General features: G+C 42.3%; 1 protein-coding gene across 1 annotated transcript in view; it reads left to right on the forward strand.

Moving 5' to 3' along the window:
- The window catches only part of GABBR2 (gamma-aminobutyric acid type B receptor subunit 2), a gene marked incomplete at both ends in the record, with an annotated part of 365,749 nt that overhangs the window by 124,057 nt on the left and 218,507 nt on the right, over positions 1 to 23,185 (forward strand). The window contains one exon of the mRNA XM_082657435.1: positions 19,424 to 19,594. Coding sequence (XP_082513561.1) covers positions 19,424 to 19,594 — 171 coding nt within the window. The remainder of the gene's footprint in view (positions 1 to 19,423; positions 19,595 to 23,185) is intronic.

The raw sequence follows: 23,185 nt of genomic DNA on the forward strand, positions 1-23,185 counted from the left end.
GGCCTTGGCCATGGGGCAGGCATGATTCTAAACACTGTGCATAAATGAACTCATTTCCTCTACACACCAACCTTATGAGCTGGACACTACTCTCCTCATTTCACAGATGAAGAAACAGAAGCACAGAAAGATTGGGTGTCTCACAAGGGCTTGCCAGGATGAAGTGGTTCTGGAGTCCATGCTGGCATCCACTAAGCGCACTACCACTCACGACCTCATCCAGTCCTCGGGGCAGCACTGTGGGGAAGGAAGAACAGGTATCATCCTAGTGAGGCAAAATGAGGAAAGTGAGATGCAAAGAGCAAGACTTGCCCTGCTTCCTGCTGTGAGCAGACCTCAGGGTGCAGAAGTGGGGGCCACGGAGGTCCAAGTCTCTGGGGTCCCTCCTCAGCCCACCTTGCCTGTCAGCAGATGATGACACAAGCTGGCGTGAGCCTGTCTGTGCAGACCTGTGTTCTCCCTGTAAATCATTTATGACACAAACACACACACACACACACACTTTTTTGCATTATGTTGACCGCTCACTGTTGTGGCCTCTCCCATTGCGGAGCACAGGCTCTGGATGCGCAGGCTCAGCGGCCATGGCTCACGGGCCTAGCCGCTCCGTGGCATGTGGGATCCTCCCGGACCGGGGCACAAACCTGTGTCCCCTGCATTGGCAGGCGGACTCTCAACCACTGCGCCACCAGGGAAGCCCCCCCCCCCACACTTTTAAACTTATTACTCATCCAGTAACTTGTATGTAAAAAATGAATGTTTTTTTTCAACTCAGAAAATAGATGGACTGGTTGTCATGAAAATCAATAACATGCTAAATATTTCAAGCTTATGGTACTTAGAGTTCTACTCTAGGTGGTTTTGTAATGAATGGCTTGATTTTTTTTTAATAGAGCATAGCCTACTTTCATTTTGAATTATACAGAAGGCTTTTGCTTTGAATCTGTTTACTAAGAAGATTAAATAATTGATTATTTCCATGATGCCGAGATTGAGCATTCTACAGTAGGAAGCACTCGACTTGAGGAAAACAATCTGAGGTCAGATGACTATTCAGACATTATGCCCAAATGCGGATATAAGCATAATTTTCTCAAAGTTCCCCCAAGTTCCCACACAAGCTGTTACATGGCACTGTCCTGGTTACTTCGAAGATGGCATGTTGGCTTTGCGTGACCAGAAAATGGCTCCCTTCTAGTCCTGGGTGTCTTCTGAAACTCCAGGCCCCTTGCTAGAGTAATGGGTATGTAGATGCTCAGCAGAGCAAAGCAGCTCCGGCTCAACCCAGCACCCATACTCGCAAAAAGGGATCTTTGCTCAGTTCTCAGTTTCAACACCACTTCTCTGGGAAGCCTTTCTAGCCAGATCACTGCCTCTGCTAGAGACATCCGTGGCACCTGTCTCTCCCTGCCCTGCAGCATCCTTGCAGGTTCAGTTCCCAGTTCAGTGTCCAGCTTGCCTGAGAGTTGTCAGCTCCCTCCATGAGGGTGAGACCACATCTCCTTTGCTGGCAGCTAGAATCTCAGAGCCAGGCATGTGGCCTGGAATATAGGAGAACCTCCAGGAATTCTTGTTTTGTTTTTCTTTTGGGGTTCCTTCTTTCTCAATCTCTCACTTTTAGGTTAAGTAACATTGTGAATTCATGGATAAAGTATATTAAATGGATTGTATTCCAATCAGTTGCAGATTTTTTTTAATGCAGACATTAAAGCAGTTTTTGCTGCTCTACTTATGTTTCTGCCTTTCCTCCAAATTTTCTTCCAGTTTTTTATTTTGAAAAATTTCAAACCCACCAAAAAAGGTAAAAGTACAATGAGTATCATATACCCTTTACCTAGATTCACCAGTTGTTTGCGTTTTGCCGTGTGTGCATTTCCCTCTCCCTCTCTCTCTCCTACCTGACCCCGCCAGAACACGCACTTATTTTTTGTTAAAGCACTTGACAATACTTTGCAGATGCAATGACATTTCATCCATAAATATGTCAGCATGAATCTCCTAAGAGTAATTAAATTCTCTTACATAACCGTAGTATAATTATCACATCTAAAAAACTAACAGTGATACAATAATATTACCTAATATATGGTCCATATTCAAATTTCCCCAGTTGTCCCCAAAATGTCCCTTTTGCCATTTATTTGTAGGGGTGGGTGGGAGGGGATCAAGGGTCCAACCGGGAGCATGCATTATATTTGTCATCATGTGCTTAGTCTTCTTTAACCTAGAATATCCCTCCTACTTTTTTTTGGAGGGGGGGTGGGGGGGTGCTTTCAGGATATTGACCTTCTTAAAAATCTCAAGCTAGTTGTTTTATAAAATGTCCCAAAAATCCAGAATCTGGATTTGTTTGATTGTTTCTTCACAATTAGATTCAGGTTAAACAGTCTTGGCAAGATTAAGCTACATTTTTTACATCATCTTCTCAGTGCATTGCATCAGGAGGCCCACGTTTGAACTATTATCAATGATGCTAAATTTGATCACTTGGTTACAGTGGTATCTGCTAGATTTATTGTGAAGATACCTTTTTCCCTTAATAGTTATTATATAATCTGTGGTGTGAGACTTTGAGACCATGTGAATATCCTGTCCCCCACGATCTTTCTACCCATGGTTTTAGCATCTATTGATGGTCCTAGCCTAAATCACTGTAAATTACATTGGAGTTGCAAACTGGTCATTTTCTAATTCTCTTCTTCCTTCCACATTTAAGCTGATGCTCTTCTCTACAAAAGAGTGTTCCCTTTTGACCCTTTATTTCCTCCTCCTGCCCCATTCTCTCCCTTCCTCCTTTCTCTGCTGTCAGTTTGGGTGCTTAATATTTTACCTGCCTTAGACTTGGAGTCAGCCATTTCTCCAAGGATCCCTGATTCTTTCTGGTGGGGAATCATATTTAGAAACCACAGTCTGCATGCTAGGTACGCTCAGTGCTACTGGGGTTCACTGCTTCTAGATTTTTGCAGTGAACTAAGGTCGAAAATATAATTTTTAATGTTTTAAACAAAAAAATGTTTAAATTTGAATCTGAGCATCAGGAGATAATCACACAAATGTAGGACATCCTGCAAGTCACCTGGCCTGGATTCTTCAAGAAAGTTAATGTTGCAGAAAACAAGAACAACAGCAGAAGGGCAGAGGACTGTTGTAGATGAAAAGGGACTAAAAAAATATAGCAATCAAATTCAAGCCTCGTGTGTTGATTGGATCCTGAATTCTTAAAATGTAAAGGTCATATTAGGGAAATCAAAGAAATATGAATGTGGACTATACATTAGATGATGCTGAACTACTACTCATTTTTGTAAGTGTGATAATGATGCTGTAATGATACTGGAGAATGTCATTATTAGGAGATGCATTCTGAACTATTTAGGAGTAAAGTGTCAAAATGTTTACAAGTTAATTTCAAATATGTTGAAAACAAAAACATGTGCATGTGTGTGTGTTTACATATATGTTTGTCTCTCTGTGTGTATGTATACTTATATATGTGTATATATTTATAGAGAGAGGAAAGCAGATGTGGGAAATGGCGAATGGTGAAAGGTATATGGTGTTCATTATACTGTTCTTTCAACTTTTTTGTAGCTTTGAATATTCTCACAATAAAAAGCTATCAATGTGTGTGGGGTTGGGGATGGGGAAGGGACTATATCCCTCCTTATTTGGACAATAAAGATGTGTCCAGAAGTCCCCTTATAGATTTTTCTCCATGTGATTACATTAGCAACTTGATATACTCTTTTTTTTTTTTTGGCGGTACGCGGGCCTCTCACTGTTGTGACCTCTCCCGTTGTGGAGCACAGGCTCCGGACGCGCAGGCCCAGCGGCCACGGCTCACGGGCCCAGCCGCTCCGCAGCATGTGGGGTCTTCCCGGACTGGAGCATGAACCCGCGTCCCCTGCATTGGCAGGCGGACTCTCAACCACTGCGCCACCAGGGAAGTCCTACTCTTTTTTTTTAAAATTATTTTTTAATATACTCTTAAGTGCCTTTGTTTTCAGTTTTCAGGGATTAATTTTTTGTTGTTGTTAATTAAATTAATTTTTAAAACATATATAACTTTTTAAGTTAAATTTTAAGAAAATTTAATTTAAATTTTAATTAAATTAATTTCCCTCTGATTGACATTTTCCCACTAGCTGCTCTCCAAACTAGCCTATCTAGAGTTACTGTTTCCCAGATCCTCTCTTACTAGGCTAAATGATTGCAAAACGTGGTTTAAGGCATTTTAAAATATTTGTTTCTCTTCTTTATCTAAGTAATTAAACTGTTTCAGCTTATTCTGCAATGGCTTTGTACATATCCAGTTGGATGAATTCGATTATGATTTACTGAATTGCTTCAAAGCAGGTAGATCTGTGTTTAAGGGCCTTATTTTTGGTGTTATATTTTTAACTGATTGTATGACCTCTGGGGAAGCGTTCAAAGTAGAGAATTCTTGTCTCCGATCCAACTTCCCTCTCTCTGTTCTATGCCACCTCTGTAGATAACCATTTTTATTAGTTTTAAATGTATTCTTCCAGTGTTTCTTGTTGCAAATATGCACAAATGTGTGTGTGTTTATTTTTCTTTCTCCTTATGCAAAAGCTAGCATACTATATGTGCTATTTGGCATGTTGCTTTTTTCACTTTATTTTCCTGGAGCTTACTGTTTTATCACTATGTAAAGACATTCTTTATTCTTTTTACAACTGCATAGCACTTCTCTGTGTGGATATACTATAATTTGTACAGCCAGTCCGCTATCAATAGACATTTGGGTTGTTTCCAATCTGTTGGAATAACCTTGGCCATATGTCATATTTGTGCCAGTGTAAGTTGGGGATGAATTCCTAGAAGTGGGATTTCTGGGTCAAAGGGAAAATGCATCTATAATTTTTCTAGAAAATACAGCTTTACTGAATGAAAGAGAATACTAATGAATGAACTTGATTAAGAAGAACAGAAAGTAAAAGGCTGATATCTAAATGGAGACATAAAACAATTAGACTAAATAATTCTCTTTGTGAGAGAGGCTGGTTTAAAACCCTTCTGGCAGTGTTGTCTCTAATCCAGCGATTTTCATTTTCTCGCCTAAAGAGAGAATTTGCCTTGGTTTGTAAATTATACATAGAATTACAAAATCATGAAATTTTAGAGCTGAAATAAAAATCCACCTGGTGCAGTCTCCTTATTTTAGCAGTAAGGAACCTCAGGCCCAGAAAGAGAAGGGAAGAACAGAAAGATAAAGAAGAAATCACAAATTTAGTTCATTCCATCCAATTCAATGAATGGTAGGTAAAATATCTGCCTTGTAATAAAGCAAGAGTCAAATGTAAAATTGTACTACTGAGCACCCTCAAGATATTACATGAAGAGCATGGCAGTTCAGACCCTTGAGTGCTTTCTGTTGCAATGATCTCTCCTTCAACAGAACTCTCTTGGTGTAAATGGATTTTGTTTCACATCTTTTATGTTACTCTAAGGCATTCAAATGTAGTCATGATGATAAGTTGGATCAGGTAGAGGGATTGACTGGCTACGTGCATTCTGGCCGATGACATGGGTCGTCATGCTTGCTGAGGGTAGTCTGAAATTACATAATCATGGCGTTGGTAGCATTCTGTTTTGTTTCCAAGTAGGCAGCATGGAGCAGCAAATGAGTTTAGCTCAGCCCAGCTGTGGACTTGTGCTGTGAGCCTGGGCAAGTCCCTTGTCGTCCCTGGTCTTCATTGTGTAAAATGAGGAGTTGGACAAGCCCAGGATGGCAGATAAATGAATGCGTTGGTGCCATTACTTTCCCCCTCCTGTGCTAATTGCAGGCATAACATAGTTGATCACCACACTCTCTTCACTGACTTAACCCACTTCTCTTGGCAGCCACTGTCAGCCTGTTGATGATATATCATAGACTCAAGCCTATTTACCACCTCTGGCTTGGATGGTTACTTAGGGTTACCAGATAGAATACGGGATGCCTAGTTAAATTTGAATTTCAGATAAATAAAGAATAAGTTTTTAGTACAATTATGTCCCCAATATTTCTAAATATGGCAAACCTCTTAGGCCATTTCTACTTCTACAGTTATTTCTCTTTTTTTTCTATGTAATTAATTTCTTTCATTTGAGAGATCCACCCTCTTTTTGGTACTTCTGATAGTGCCTATTCTCCCTTGCCTAGCTAAGAGTCTAGCTCATTCTACATCATTTAAATTTATATTATGGTTTAGTTTAGTGGAAAGTGATGGAAATTTGAGTAGATTTTTATTTCTGAGGGTCATATATTCTTTAAGACTCCTTAACGCACCTGCAGTCCCATGTTTCCCAGACATCATTTGCATATCACTTTCTTGATTTTACCAGATCTGTATAACACTTGTATTATTAATTTATTTAGTATTTTCCTTTAAATCAACTCATCCTTTTATTTAAATACCATGAATGGAAAATCAGCATCATTTACTAAGAAGTGTAAGAGTAAATAAAGAGAAAACATACCTATTAAGATATAAAATATTAGACTGGGGCTCACCTGAAATCACTGGGTATGCCACCAGCAGTGCACATAAAACACAACACTGACAAATACAAACTCCTTTCCGGTTTTGGAATACCTTTCGTGACCCTGGTGGACAACCCTTGAGCATCTCCTTGAATACCTTCAGTGATGGGGAACTCAGTGCTTTGCAAGGTTTTGATTCATTCTTCAATACCTTATTATTAAATATTTCGGGGCTTCCCTGGTGGCACAGTGGTTGAGAGTCCGCCTGCCAATGCAGGGGACACAGGTTCATGCCCCGGTCTGGGAAGATCCCACATGCTGGTCCGGGAAGATCCCACGTGCCGCGGAGCGGCTGGGCCCGTGAGCCATGGCCGCTGAGCCTGCGCATCCGGAGCCTGTGCTCCGCAGCGGGAGAGGCCACAACAGTGAGAGGCCCGCGTACAGCAAAATAAATAAATATTTCTTGGTTTTTTCGGTACGCGGGCCCCTCACTGTTGTGGCCTCTCCCGCTGCGGAGCACAGGCTCCGGATGCGCAGGCTCAGCGGCCATGGCTCACGGGCCCAGCCGCTCCGCGGCACGTGGGATCTTCCCAGACCGGACACGAACCCGTATCCCCTGCATCGGCAGGCGGACTCTCAACCACAGCGCCACCAGGGAAGCCCTAAATGTTTCTTCTTTTATTGGTTCATATTAGCCTCCCTGAAATAGTCGTACATTGATCTGAGTTTTCCTGTTTATTTGAGAAATATTTGAGTGCTGCTTACGTGACAGCTTGAGTGCTTGTTATCTTACAGTCTTATGGAGGGAAGTAAGGATGCAATTACAATACAGTGTGATAGATCTGATGGGGCTGGGGTGGGGAGGTGCACTTGGCCTAGACTGGAGGTGCGGAGAGGTGTTCAGGAAGGCTTCATGGGGGAATGAGAGAGAGCCTGGTATGCTTTGGGAAGTAGAAGGCTGGAGTGAGAGGGTGAGAAAGGAGGCTGGAGCAGTAGAAAAGGTGAGGGATGAGCTGACCAGGTGGGATTTGTAACCCTCACCTTCTATTAGCATAGAACTTAACTTCCTATAGAACATTTTCACAACCAAGTTCTCATTTGAAAAAGAGAAAAAGAGCCCTGGAGAGTTAGGACAGGACTTATTCTCTCCATTTCACGGGTGGGGAGACTGAGGCCTAATGGATTGCTAGTGGAAGTGCAACTGATACATGGAGGAGTTGGGTCTTGATGTTCCATAACCACATACCCGTGCTCCTTTCCTTGTGCCCCCAGCCCCAGCCTCACTGGTCCAGGATGACCTTCTCTGTCCCACTGAAGGAGACTTCACATTCTTGGAAAGCACCTTTGAATCACTCTTTTATCTTGATTTAACTTAATTTCCCCAGGACTGATCATGAAGCAAATCTCAGAGGTCTGGAGTCCAGCATTCTGCTCTCCTTTCCTTGGTTATGGAAGGTGTTGGCTCACAGGGGTAAATGGAACCTACAGTGACCCCTTCTTTTAGAGCCCAGTTGTCTGGGCTGTGAGATGCCTGGCGACCTCCACCCTCCTGACCTTTCTGTGTGCTCTCTCTCTCTGTGTCAGTGGGCAGGTGGCTCACAGCCCCCCTCAGGAGTCTTGGCCTGTGCTGGTTGAGTGACTCCTGGGTAGAGTACTGCTACCCAGAGCTTTGCCCGGACTCCCTTTAGATGCTCCAAGGTGACAGGCCCAGCTAAATCCCTGTCTTTCTCAGCCACACAAACCAGTACTTGCCTTCCTCCTCAGCCCCATTCTATATGAAAACCATGGTGAGCTCTTGTCTGGAAGGCAAGCATGGAGGCATTTTGTGCCCCCACTGCCTCCCTTGCCCCTCCTCTTCTCTCTCTTCTCCCATGGCTACAGAGAGGATTGGAGACAGCCCACAAAATGCTCACAGACCAGTCAGTGAAATGGGCCTGGCTGTCAATTACTTCTCAGCACTCCACAGCAAGGGCACGAAACAGTGCTGGAAGAACTGAGGGATGGCAGGGAAGGCTACATGGAGGAGGTGGCTGTGAGCAGGCCTGGACAGATGAATAGGAGCTGGCCCTGAAGAGAAGGGAGAATCCAGCAGATGGAAATGCTGCATCCTCTCCCACTGCAAGCATCACGCTGGGCCCCAGCACACCTTTCCCCTCCATAGATGTGATGTCAACCTATTGACTAATTAGAGGTGCTAAATTGACATGAGGAGACATGGTTTTTGCAGTGTGGTAATTAAAAAGCAGTTGGCTTCACAGCTGTGATCACATGAGAGTGCTTCTTACCCCTGAAGACATCAGCTGAAAGCAAAGTGCAAAGGAGCTGAGGAAACCAAAGAGTCTTCTAATGTGACTTGTTAATTTCCTGTATTTGTCACCTACACAGCTATAAGGGAGAAATGAATGAAGCGTCTTATCAGAAGTTTAAGAGAAAATTAAAGACATATGTTCTAATTGTACACAATTAAACAAGCAATATAATCATTATTATATTTAATTAACAAGACATTTAAAAATTGCCAGGTTAGTATTTAGAAGGCCCAATTTAGAATTATTTCTCAGCCTGGTAGTAGCTACGTCACTGTGAGCAAACCCCTCCATTCTCTGAGGTCTCTCATCTGTAAAATGGGTAAACTCTTCTCCACTCTGCCCTCCGCAGGGTTGAGGTGTTACTGAAGGAAAGGACTTTGTAAGTTAAAAGGCTTTTCATAATTGTAAGAAATACCGTCCAATTCTCATAACTTCTAAGTCTAGAAGCTGTGATCTAACATAAACAGTCATTAGTTGGGCGCCTGTGTTATTCTGATCCTCAGAATAGCGCTAAGATTGCGGGGGGGGTGGCTTGTCACCCTGGTTTATAGAGGGGACAGATCCCAAAAGGTGAAGTAATGTTCCTGAAGTTGCATAGTGAGTGGTGGAGCTGGCGTTCAGACTCGGCCTGTCCAAGCTGAAACTCCAAATTCTGACCCCTATGGACCATACCGCTTTCTCAGCACCGGCTTAGTTTTGCTCTTTCTCTATTTTACTCCTATTTTTTACTTATAAAGGGGAAAGGAAGGATTTGAGGAAGTACTATTTATTTTACAACCTTCTTTACATAAAACAATGATAGAAATGTTGTAGAGGAGAGTGAAGAGGAAATAAAAATCGCAGAATGGCACGTGGAAAAAATTGTATCTTAAAGAGCAAATAATTAAGTTACTTTGCAATTTAATATTTACACATAAATAAAAGCTATTTCTCTTAAACCGGTGATGGACAGTTGGGTATTGATTTTATTATTACTCTTTGAACTGAACATATATATTTTACACACTTATATTGTAGTTTATATTTCCTAATAAAAGTTTAAAAAAGAAAAATATGAAGGATTTTATCTTCAGTAAAAAATCAAATATACATACGAGTTTTGTTTCATGTAATTGAATTGGAACATCTTAGGCAATCGAAACATAATAAGCCACGGATTCAGTATTTTTTCTTTTAAGCAAATCTTTTTTTTCTTCTCTCTTCTTTTAAATGGCCCCAGTTGCTTTCTCATCTTGTACCTGGGTGCCTCCCTAAGAAGCAGCCTTGTCATTGGAGAGATGAACCACATTTCAAGAACAAAAGTCCCAAGTTTGAGCCCTAACCTTGCCATTTGCTAGCATGGGACTCTAAGCAAGTCACTTATCTCTCTGAGCTTCAGTTTCCTCATCTATAAAATGAGGTCAATAAAGTCTGCTCTATCTGTATCATGGGTTTTTGTGAAAATCAAAGTTAGACTAAAGCAGTAAACGAGTTTTGGAAATTGTTAATCACAGAGAAGAAGCATAGCAGTCTGTGGAATGAGTAAAGCCTGTGATGTTAGTCTCCCTGCTCTGCCAATCTCTTGCTGTGTGACCACATGCAAGTGACTTAACCTCTCTGAACCTCTCTGAGCCTCAGTGTCCTCATCTGAAAAATGCAGATCAAAATAGTGTCTACCTCATAAGGTGGTTTTGCACATTCAATGCAAAGTGAACCCTTCACACCAAGCCCTCCACACAATGCTTGCCCCACGGCAGGTGCTCACTAGGCAATACCTTGAAGGAGTCAAAATATCTAAGTTCAAATCCCACTTTTCCCCTTGCTGGCCATGGGGGCCTTAGGCATGGCACTGTGCCTTTCTGAGCCTCGGTTTCTCCACGAGGAACAAAGACAATTATGCCTTCCCAACCTCCCTCACGAATTGTTGCAAGTCCCCAGTAAGGATCCGGCGATGGACGTGGGTGGTAAAAATGGAACTGCTGTGCATCTCTGAGTGATTAAAACTAAAATTCATCAGCAGGAAGGAGAGGCGATTGTCCCCAGGAGGTTCCAGAAGAGGTTTCAAACCTCAGAGCAAGCCTACGCACGCTGCCCAGCAGGCCTTGGTTGGAGTGGGGCCCCAAGAACTCGCCCAAATGCCAGACTTTCATTTTCCCTCCTTACCTCGGGAAATGTTTTGCGGCCACCCCACATCACGTTAATCTCACGGGTGTCTGTGTTGAGGCACTTTGTGTCCAAACAGCTTTTTGCCAGGGCTTGGGTGCAGCGGTGACCTGGCGCAGATCTGAAGTGGAGCCCAGTTCCCAACGCACACAGCCCGGTGCCTTTGTATATGTCCTGGCACTGGCCACAAACAGGGTTTTGTCAGAAGCTTCCTGAGAAAGTTGCGTTCCATTCATCTTGGCTGAAAGGAAGCCTAGATGACAAATACCTCCCTCATTTAATTACAGAAACAGTCAGCAAACCCGTGGAAGAAGATTAAACCAAATGGAGAAAAGAGCAAGCCTCAATCATCTTCTCCCCCCTGGCATCTGGCCCGCACTTCTCACCTAGGATTTAGCAACTAGGGGCGCTCTTGGTTATACTTTCCACCTGAAAAATGGTTTATTTCTGCAGAAAAGTTAAACTCTGAGACCCCAAACCAGGTAAAGAAGGAATTGCATTTAGAGAAGAATTCATCAGTGGCTGAGAATTTAATAAAGATCCTGAAATTGGGAGGTGTATTCACATTTTTCATCTAGACTTGAATCTGCAGAGAAGTGAAATACAATGTCAGATCAAATGAAACACACACCCCCACAAAACTAACAAACTCCTTAATCATTTTCCTCAGTTGCTGGGGAGAGAAGTATAGAGTTGTGTGGTTGCAAAGAACCTTTGAAATCTTTGCTTCAACCCATCGTTTTTAGAGATGAGAAAAACAGACACCCACAGAGGGGAAATACTCTGCCTTGTTCTCAAAGCCATAGAGACAGGGGTAAGCCCGGTTTCCCAGCTCCCAGAAGTGCCATTGTAGTTGTCTTCACTTTCCTATTCTCTCTGCCTGTGGGCCCTTAATGTGAAGGAGATGCACAGTTCAATAGGCAAACCCTAATCTTTCACAGAATATTCCATGGCAAGCCAGAGCTCAGAGAGAGACGCTGATGACTGTCTTCCCATCCCACTTTGCTGGTTAAGGGTGTGTCCCCCCAGAATCTCCCAGGACCAACCATGCCCACCATGGACACTGCTATGTTTGAGAGACTCTGGAAGCCTTGAAATAAGCTGTCTCTTCCCTGTGCTAGCAGGTCTCAGTAGAAAGACCAAGCCCTGGATCGTTGCCCCGTCTCACCTGGGACTGATGGGTCCGAGCTGGTTGAAGAAACAGAACTAAATATGAAGTCAAAAGACCAATTCCATATTTCCTGTACTGACCTTGCATGGCTTATGTCACCTTTCTGGGCCACGGTTTCTTTAGTTGTAAAATGGATAGTAAATCCTACTTCAAAGAACTAAGGGACTCTAAGACTCACTGACAGCCTAGATGTTTGGAAGCTTCACGATTATAAAGTAGATGGGACAGTATTGAGAAAATCCTACCAAATTTTGCCTCTTGGCACTTGGAACCTTGCCTCATAAAATTACAACTGCCCTGAAAAATAATAGACATACTTTTCCCTCTCCCTTCCACAGTCTGTTAGGGCTTCTACCAATCAGAAAATTGGACAGCTATGCCTCTAGTCACAGTTGCTGTTCTTTGAGACAACCAAGATGCTTTTTTCTAAATTCAAACAGAGCTATAAATTCCTAGAAAAAGCTAGATAGGAGTGGAGAGGAGGGCACAAGAAACCTCTCAAGTAAAGCTTTATAGAAAAGAAAATCTATAGAAAAGAAAATCCCTGGCAGCAATGCATGACAGGAATTTAATGTATTGCGCTGATCCACAGTATCAGAAAATTAGCTGCTCATTAATACAGAACTGTGTAAGGTGGGAGCATACTAGACACCAAAATCTGTGCTTGAATCTTCTCCAGTTTTCTGAGAAAAAAATACTCAATTATAATGTAAACAAACAGAAAACAGGGCCAAGGGCAATCCATATATTGTCTTTTGATAGGCCACCTCTGAAAATACCTGCCTTGCTTTTGAGGATGAGTACTCTGAAAACACCTAACATTCAGCCTTTGCAAAAGTACCACAAAAATAATAAAAGGTGCACAATACCCGGAAGTAGAGGAAGAGTCCAGCTCTGAAGATGAGCTGTTCTAGGATAAAGAAAGAAACTTTAGAAAGACTTTTGGCATCCTCAATCATATGCATGATTGCATATGACATGGTCTCCATGAAACATGAGATAAGAGGATGGGACAAAAAGGGTTATGATCATAAAAAATTACTGGGAAATGGAAGAAGTCAATAACAATAAAAGTATGTCAAGGACAGTAACACTAAGACTGAGACTGTTGAAAAGCAAATCAGCAAACCTACCAAACAAAGAACTTAAATGGCTAACGTGTCTGTACAGCTAGTCAACCACATCACAGTCAGAGGACTGCAAAATCAATTAATAATGAAGTGCTACCTTATCCCTGAAAGTTGAACAAAAATGTAGAAAGTCAGATAATACCAAATATTGGTCAATATGTGAAGAAATGAGAACCCTGGTGCTCTGCCGCTATGACTGTGGATGATACGGCCATTTTACCAGAAATTAATGAAACTGAATATGCACATACCCTGTAATAGAAGAGATAGAATAAAATAAGATGGTCTTCCAGAATGCAGAGGACAAGGACCAAGAGATGAAATCATGGAAAAAATATGACAGATATGGATTTGGGAAATGAAAGACAACACATAGATAATCAGGTATTCCAGTGGAGAGGCAAGAATATATATGAATATTAATGTAATATATATATAATAAATGCCTAGTATTATATTTTATATATAAATGCACACATATATATGTGTGTGTGTATATATATATATATATATATATATTTTTTTTTTTTTTTAGTTAAAAGACTTGAGGGTATAGATTGAAGGACTCCCTGTGTTCCAGATAAAATCAAAAGTGCCACACCCACATCTATTTAGGCAAACTTTTTGAATTCTAAGAATAAAGAAAAAAAATCCTTCAGGCATCCAGAGAAAATCAGATACCTGCAAATGAACAAGAATCAAAATATCCCTGGATTTCTCCGCTGCATCACTTTGTAGTTTCAAAGGGAAAAAATGGTAGCCCAAGAATTTTATATCCAGATGAATTCTACCATGTGTCAAAGCAACAGAGGGTCATCCTAAGCAAATTTTCAACCCTTTACCCTTCTTCACAATATGAAAAGATGTTCTAGCAGGTTAAGACAAGAAGCAAGATTAACATATTCAGAATGGAGAAGTCTGAATACCAAAAGGAACAAAAGGAAACATTAAAAAAAAAAAAGAATAAGACTGCCAACAAGATGATGAAAGCAAGACCAAGTATTTATTGCAGCAATAAGCATATATTTTAAAATCCATTCATGTACTCATTTCAAGAAATATACTTAAAAACAATTGTAATGGAATACAAATAAAAGGAGAATCAGAGCTATGGCAGGCAAATGCAAGCAAAAAATAAAGGTTTCAATATTAATATCATATACACTACCAAACGTAAGGTAGATAGCTAGTGGGAAGCAGCCGCATAGCACAGGGAGATCAGCTCAGTGCTTTGTGACCGCCTGGAGGGGTGGGATAGGGAGGGTGGGAGGGAGGGAGACTCAAGAGGGAAGAGATATGGGAACATATGTATATGTATAACTGATTCACTTTGTTATAAAGCAGAAACTTACCATTGTAAAGCAATTATACTCCAATAATGATGTAAAAAATAAAAAATTTAAAAATTAAAAAAAAATATCAAGCGAGATGCTAATTCAGTATTAATATTGAGCAAGATATTATTTGAAACAAACAGCAATAAAATGACAAACAGGGTTATTTTACCTTGATAAATATTTTAATTCTCAGTTCATTCAATGATTATCTATTAAGTACCTGCTGTTTGCACTAGGGAAGTGTATACATTGCTGAAAAATAAAGATGTAATGAACACTTATCCTCAAAACAACATAAAATCAAGGCATATAAAGCAAAAAATTTGAATAACATGGAGAAATTTTCAGAGACAATAGAGAAAAACTTAACATACCTCTCAGTCTTTGATAGGTCAAGTAAGCAAAAATACAAAACGTGTTAATAATGTAATTGGTTAGCTGGATTATATCTTTTATACATCAGAAGTCTGATAAAGAATTTTATAGCTTACAACTAGAGACTGCATCTGTTTTTCTGGCCAACATGGGACTTTCACAAAAATTGATTGTATAATAGGCCACCAAAAAAAAACCTCAATAAATTCCAAAAGCAGACACTGTACACACCAAATTCTCAAAACAATGCAATAAAACTAGAAAGGATAACAAAATTGTAAAATAAAAAGTACTCTCTGAAATAAATAATCCTTGGTTAGGGATTAACTTGAAGCCTCAATCACAGTCTGTTTAGAAATGAACTTGGTTGTGTGAAATAAGGCAGGAGAGCCCAGAAAGATTGGGTCTTCGAGTTAGGGTGCTAACAGGGCTGTTGTTGCAGATGCTGGGTGACTGTGCTGGGGGAGGAAGGCCTGGCAAGCTCATAGGATGCAGGGGACAGCCATCAGAGGGAGAGAGAGCACTGGTCTTAGAGTCCTTTAGGCCTGGATTCGAATTCCGCTTTTACCTCTTATTGACTTTGGTGGGTATCTCAATAGCTTTCCATTTCTGGGCCTTGGTCTGCATATTCAAAACTAGGGCTGTTGAGCTGTATCAGTGGTTCTCAACCTTCACTGGGCATTGTAATCACCTTGGGAAGTTTTTAAATTATACTGATGCCTGGGATCTATGCCCAGAGATTCTGATTCACTTGGTTTGGAGTGGGACCAAGTTATCAATATTTTTAAAAATATCCCCATGTGATTCCAACATGTAGCCAGAGTAGAGAACTCCAGAGCTAGATGATTTCTCAGGTTTCTCCAGTTCTGAAGTTCAGCAGTGCTACCTGGCACCTGCAGTCTTTGCCAGTGGAAGAAAGGTTTAGGAGGCTAAAGCTAGAGGAACAGTGATGCAAAGCAATCTAATCAAAGTGTGCATTATCTCAAATGGTGCAGAAAATGTCAGTGCCAGTTAATATTTTGCACCCAACATGATTTAGACCCGGGGCATATATTGTACTCCAAGCCCATTGTAAACACAATGGGCCATTTATTCACTGAACAGTAACCACTCTAATTACCTATAGGGCAAACATATGAGGTTGTTCAAGCAACAATTAATTGTGGACCTGGAACTAATGGGACAATAACAGCAAAGTATCAACCAGAGTGTGATTCAGAAATCACATCAGAAAACCATAATTTTCCAAATTGTATCAGATAAGCATTTTGGGGGATGCAATTGCACATATACCAATCCCAGGTCCTGAAATAGTTGCTGCCTGATTTTTCTAATAGCTCCTTCTTACACAGACCATAGGAAGCTGGAAGTGTTATTTTAATCTTGAGAGAAGAATAAGACGCTAGGTTTGAGCAGACTGTAGAAAGCTTCTATTTCTTACACTTGCTATGCGACCTAAGTATCACCTTCAGGCAGGGGTGCTGACCTTGTTTGGTTATAGGATTCTCTTTGTGAATCTGATAGAAGCCATGGATCCTCTTTTCAGAAAAATGTGTGTCTGTATGCACATACATGCCCACACAAGCTTTTCCATACGGTTTTTAAGGAGTTTTCAGACACTTTGCAGCCCCTCTGCATCCTTGCTAGGCCATAGCCTCCGTTTGCACACCTCCAGACACAGGGATCTCGCTACTTCCAACAGCAGGCCTTCTTTGCTGGACAGCTCTGGATTTGAGTGTCCTCAATATGTCCAGCTGGGATTTTCCTCTCTCATTGGGCCTTATTCTACCCAGAATGTTTTTTTAACGGTTGATCTATCCTTGACCTTTACCAGTCTTGGGATGATGTCCTGTCTCTGTGGGGATCTTAGAAATTGGTTCCTGTAGGTGCTCTCTAGCTCTAGGTGACAGCTGATGGGTTGTTGTGTGTTCAGCTCCAACAGACAGGACCTGCTGAGACTGCTGAGTGGATGCAGGAGATCCAGGGATCCTAGGTAGTGGCCATCTACCATCTGAGACAGATCAGGGAAAGGGATAAGATCTCCACTGCCCTGCTCTGCTAAAGTCTTGGGAGGAAAAGAAGTGCTTCCTCAGGTGACAGGAGGAGCAGTAAAGCAACTTCAGCTGGGGCCTGAGGGTGCCAGGATGTTACTTCCCTGGATGTTAAAGTTGGACTCTGAGCTGTATTGGATCTAGAGCTGCTGAGACAGCAAGGGTGGGGAAGGAAGGCCGGTGGCAGCAAAGAGGGATCTTGCTCAGCCGTGCCCTCTCTGGATCAGAGATTTAAATGAAACAAGAGAAGGAAGGAAATACTATTTTTTAAAAATAGTATTGGGACTTCCCTGGCGGTCCAGTGGTAAGGACTCCGAGCTTTCACTACTGAGGGTACGGGTTCAGTCCCTGGTCAGGGAACTAAGATCCCGCAAGCCATGCAGTGCGGCCAAAAATAAAATAAAATAAAATTGTATTTATGTATTTTGAGCACAAAGTTTGGTGAATGAAGCATACTGAATAAGGTTAGATAAAGTAGCATTAACTAGTGATGTACAGACATAACCACAACAGTGGTCACAAAATTTTGGAGCTATCAGTACCCAACAACAAAAAAATTACTATACAAGAGTTTATTAAATACTTGCTAGACACATGAAAAACAAATCAATTTGTCAGGGATCACAGGATCTTATAAAGCCTAACGGCCAACCAAGTTAGCCTGTTCTTGAACCTGTGCTGGAAGGCGCTCATCACATGCGGGTACTGGGTCTCCTCCGTCCTCTCACACCAGGCGACAAACCCGTGAGGACAGACAGGGGAGGATGATAGACAGACTAGAAGGAACCATGGAGGAATTCTTTTATAATCTCAGAGTGGGAAAGGCCTTTCTAAATATGGCATAAAACCCAAAGACAGAAAGAAAAAAAATTAATAAATTCAGCCACATTAAAAAAAAATACTTCTATATGGCAAAAGACACCATGAGAAACGGCAAAAGAAAAAGTACAAACTGGGGGAGAATTAACAACTTACATCACAAAGGGTTAATCTCCCTACTATAAAAGATCACTAATCAATAAGTGATTGCTACTAATCAATAAGAAAAAGACCGAGAGTACAATTGGAGAACAAGCAAAGGATGTGAACACTTTCCAGAAAGAAACTGCAAATTGCTCTTAAACATAAGAGAGATACTCAACCTCACTCATAATAAGGTAAATGCAAATCGAACTACAAGAAGATACCATTCTTCTACCATCACACTGCAAAGATCAAAAGATTTGATAATCGCCTTCTGTGGATGAGGCTGAGGGAAAGAGAAAGCAGAGATCAGAGGAAATGTTATAGAAGAGGTGACATTTAAGCTGTTCCCTGTAGGACAGATAATTGAAATCCAATTTAGCAACTCACTGGCACTTAAAAAAGAAGGACTAATAAAGGGAAAGATGGATAGATTTGACTACTGAGTGTAAATTAAAATATACACACACAAAATGTAAAAGCAAACAAACTGGGATATTTGCAGCAACTGTAATAGCCTGAGTTTGAATGCTGTACATATAATAGTCTTCATTAAATTCAATAAGAAAAGCATTAGAATACCACTCAAAAAATAAACAAGAGACATAAAAAAGCAATTTCTAAAATAGGACATACAGCTAGTTATCAGCCACATGGAAAAATGTTCAACCTTATGTATAACCAATGAATTCATTATGATTCCAGTTTTTCAGTGATAAATCATTAATAAATTAGATAGAAAGATGTTTTATTTCCGTCCGTTGATAAGAGTGTGGTGAGATTGGCCCTCTAATTATAACTGCCTAGTGGGTGTGTAAATTGATGCAATCCTTTTTGGAAATAAATATCAAGTCTTTAAAAGCTCACATCCTTTATCTGGGAAATTTCACATCCTAGACTCTATCCTACAGAAATAGCCTGAAATATAGGGGAAAAGTGCCAAGCACAAAGACGCTTGCAGAATAATATGACAATAATGACAAATTAGAAACAGTCTAAATGCCCCCAAATTAAACATGATTCAGTAAATTATGCTATGTTCATATGCTAGAATATTATGCTGCTATTAAAAAGTTTACATGTTAAAATGTTTACAAGAAGTTTTAACAGGACGGTTAAATGCTTGTAGGATAATGTTAAGTGAGGGAATAAACAGTTCAAATGTTTATGTAGAATGACCTCAAGAATCTTTTTTTAAAACATTGCCGTGCATGGAAAAAGGATCGGAAGGAGCTAGACTACAACATTAATGATGGTTCTTTCTCCTTATTTTGCATTTTTAAAAACCTTCCCTTCAATTATAACTTGTTACTTTTGCACTAAGAAGGTTTAAAAATATTTTGCCTGTGTGTTTGTACCTTGAGTGAGAACTAAAGACCTCTCTTCCCTTAGGAAAGATCCTGGGCCCACAGCTCTGAGGTCCCCCCAGTAAAAGTGCTGTCTCTTTTGTGTTTTCAGCTCTCTTTTGCTGCCACCACGCCTGTTCTAGCAGATAAGAAAAAATACCCCTACTTCTTTCGGACGGTCCCATCAGATAACGCAGTGAATCCGGCCATCCTGAAGTTGCTGAAGCACTACCAGTGGAAGCGAGTGGGCACACTGACCCAGGACGTGCAGCGCTTCTCCGAGGTACGCCCTGCCGAGAGGCACGATCTCACCTACCTCTGGGCAAGGGGCAAGACGGCTCAATCAGGGATGGGCTCTGACACGGGGCCTTTAAGCTGTTGAGGAATTCGATTGTGCGCGGGACAGGTGAAGGCCTCCAACCTGCACAGCTCAGGAGTGGAACCTTCTTTTCCGTTGTGCCTTTCGGCTAAGTCGCGTGGTCTGTTCCCTCACTGCCCCTGTAGTGTGTTGTCCTTGCTGCTGACCTATAGCGGCCATCTAAAATCACGAGGTGCCGCCAAGAGCCTTTCTCCTGTGAGGAGGGTTTGGGGAGGAGCTGGCTTGGAATGAAGTTTCCAAAGTCACTGTGGATTGGGTGGTTTTTCTGGTTTTGTTTTGTTTGTTTTAATGACTTACACGTATACATCAATACTTGGTGTTCTGGGGTTTATTGTTGCAACAATAACAGCAACAAAAAAGCCAAATTATATATAGTAAAAAAAGAAAAGGGCTGCTTTACCCAATCCCTCTAAATCCACTTTGTCTTCCAAGTGAAGTCCTGCTTTCCGTGTAGTGTTCATCTGCCCAGACCTTTTTCAATATATTTAAACCCAAATGTCCTCATACTAGATAGTTTGCATTTTTCACTTTACAACAGATCTTAGAGATCTTGATTGACTTCGTTCTTATTAATGGGCCACGGTGTTGTGTCCCATGGATAGATGGTAATTTATTGAATGTTTACAGCTTTTTGATATCACAGCCAACACCTTCCCACCTAGGTGTGCATCTTTATAATAGATTTCTAGAAGTGGAATTATTGGGTCCTTTAAAATGTTGAGACATACTGACCTCCAGAAAGGCTGTTCCAATTTCTAGTCCCTCCAACGACATTTGAAAATTCCCATTTCCACATATCTTTACTATTAGCAAATCTTTAAGAAGTTTTCTCCACTCACCGGAGTGCAGAATGGTTTCTTGTTTTTCTTCCTAGTCTCTTTATAGTTCCTACTTTCCTATCTTCTCCTATGTGTGCTCTTGATACATGGAGCCTCCCAACAAGGTAAGACATTCCAGGTGTGCTTAGCAGCCCAAGAGAAAAAACACAACTCTGAGCCGATTTGGGGGGAAATGTATGAGGCGGGTGTCCAGGAAGACCTCAGTGAGAGGAGTCAGGGAGGACACGCCCCTTCTGCCAGTGTGGGGCGGGGGATGGGCAAGGAGAGCAGAGCAGGGCAGGGAATCACAGACCTGGTTTCCACTCCAGCTCTGCACTTACCTTTCTGAAGCTCTGCCCCGTTTCTCCTTTGGGAAGGAGAGGCCACTCCATGCTTTGGCTGTGCTACCTTGGAGAAGTCACCTTACTTCTCTGAGCTGTGGTTTCCTCCCCTATAAGATGGGGACTATAACCCTTCCCATGCCTATTCCTGCAGAGTTGTTGCCAAAATCAGATGAGTCATGAATTTTAAAGAGCTTTGTAAACTATAAAGTTTATGCACAGAGAGGGATGTTTTCAGAGGCGCTTGAAAAGCAGACGTGTTTGGCCCCACCATCTGCGGTCATCCAGACAAGGCCAGCTTTTCCCTGACAAGATGGTCCTGATCTTCCCACCTCTGTTTCCCAGTCCCTAGGGAGAGGCACAAGGGGAACTTCACCTCCAGTGGGAGTGACTCACTGCCAAACACTGGAGAGGCTTTTGCTGGAAGCCTGCCCTTTATACAGCAGCCACAAATGTTCTGAAATGAGTGTGAAACAGTTCAACGGGGAGGGTGGGGAGGGCCAGTCCTGTGGTCCCATTAACATGAGACTCTGCTGAGATTTGGAGGGACCTGCTTTTTTGCCAGGGGAGTCTTTGTCTGACAGAGTCTGAGGGGCCCTTAGAGACAGCTCCCCCAACCTCCTCATTGTATAGAAGGGGAAACTGAGGCCCAGAGAGGAGAAGCAACAAAGTTCAGGGTTTCAAAGCACAGGGTTTCAAAGCACATGAAAGATTGTTGGCAGAGAAGTTAGGACTGAATCCTGGAGTCTGGATGCCTGGTCCAGACCTCCCATTGCTCCTTCTTTCCATCTATAACTTCCTGCAGTCACATGGGAACTACCGGTGTGTAGCCTTGGAGGTTTGAAAAACCCCAAATCTTTGGTGTAAAGAGGATAAATGATCAGCCCCAATTTGGTTGAGTGCTTTATAGATTTCCAAACACTCTCACAGCTGGTTGCCCTGTAGGGAGGGGTTATGGTTCCCATTTTACAGATGAGGAAACTGAGGTCATGGAGGGTGGGTTCCTTCTTGCCCCAGGACACTTGCTGGTAAAGAGCCCAGCCCAGGCTGGAAGCCTGACAGACTATTGGTCAGTGTTTTCTCCATTACTCTGTCCTCACTGGGGTCAGGTGTTGGCAGTTTGGTACCACATCTCTTTCCCTGCACAGCTATGTTAGAGCCCTCAGCTGGGTTTCAGGGCATCTCAGCGGGAAACCTCTTTTCTAAGGACAGGATGTTGCTTGGTGGTATTGCTGGCAAGAACCCCTCTCAATTTAAATCTCTCAGCCCAGCTGACTCCTCTCTGTGCCCAAGGGCTTTGGCATCCCTCTTCTGATGTCTGGGCTGCATCGCTGGAGTTCAGGCCCTGGAAACTCGCCAGGGGCTAACAGCTTTTAGTGAGTGCAAAGGAAACTGGATTCCTTTTATGAAACTGGTCGATCAGCAGCATCAAGCACTTCTGTTCTGGACTGGTGCACTGGAAGGAATGTCAAATGAAAGCAATCCTGAAGTTGGAGGGGACGGGGGGGGGAGTGAGAGGCCAGGGTGCTGTGGCATCCACATGGGCAGTGCAGGCACAGGATGGAGGCAAGGATGAGGTGGCGATGAAGGCAGTGAGTAGGAGTGCCTGGCAGGACCAGCAGAGACAGCAAGAGGGCTGTTTGAGCCTCTTCTCCCAGCTCCAGGTTCTGTGCTCTACTAAGCCACCTTCACTGAGTTATTCTTTGCGTTCCTGATTCCATGATGCAACTAACCAGCTAAGTACTGTTGGACACATCACTCAGTCTCTCTAGGCCTAAGTTTCCCCTTCTGTAAGATAAGGGAGTTGGGTCAGTTGACCTCTAAGATCTCTCCTAGCTCAAGGAATCTGTGGTGAGGGTTTAGGGAGATCTGGTCATTGACCCCGATCCTGCCACTCCCAGAGGTGTGACCATGAGAATTACTGAGCTTTGTACCTCAGTTTCTTCCTCTTAAAAATGGGGATAATAATGGTTAACTCTAAGGGTGGTTGTGAGGATTACATATGTTCAGAAAGTTAAAGTGGTAAGAGGAGCGCCTGGCTCATAATAAGCACCATGCAAGGGGTGGCTGTTGTTTTTATTGTCATCTAGAGTCTGGTTCCTTACCCCATGGCTGGCTGCCATTCAGGAGCCCGGCTGTGTGACGGGGTGTGGTGCCTGCCACGAGCACGGCTCCCCTTTCCTCCCCTCCTTCCAAGCCAGCTCAGAGACCCCCTGCCCAGTCACTGGTCCTCAGTGACCTCTGAGGACACTTCTGGGGCTGACCCTTCCACACCAGACTCTCCCTCAAGAGTTGGGACCCACCGAAGCCTTTGATCTATACAAGACCAAAAGGGC

The sequence above is a fragment of the Grampus griseus genome (genome assembly GCF_964374135.1).
Source record: "Grampus griseus genome assembly, chromosome: 6".
Lineage (NCBI taxonomy): Eukaryota > Metazoa > Chordata > Mammalia > Artiodactyla > Delphinidae > Grampus > Grampus griseus.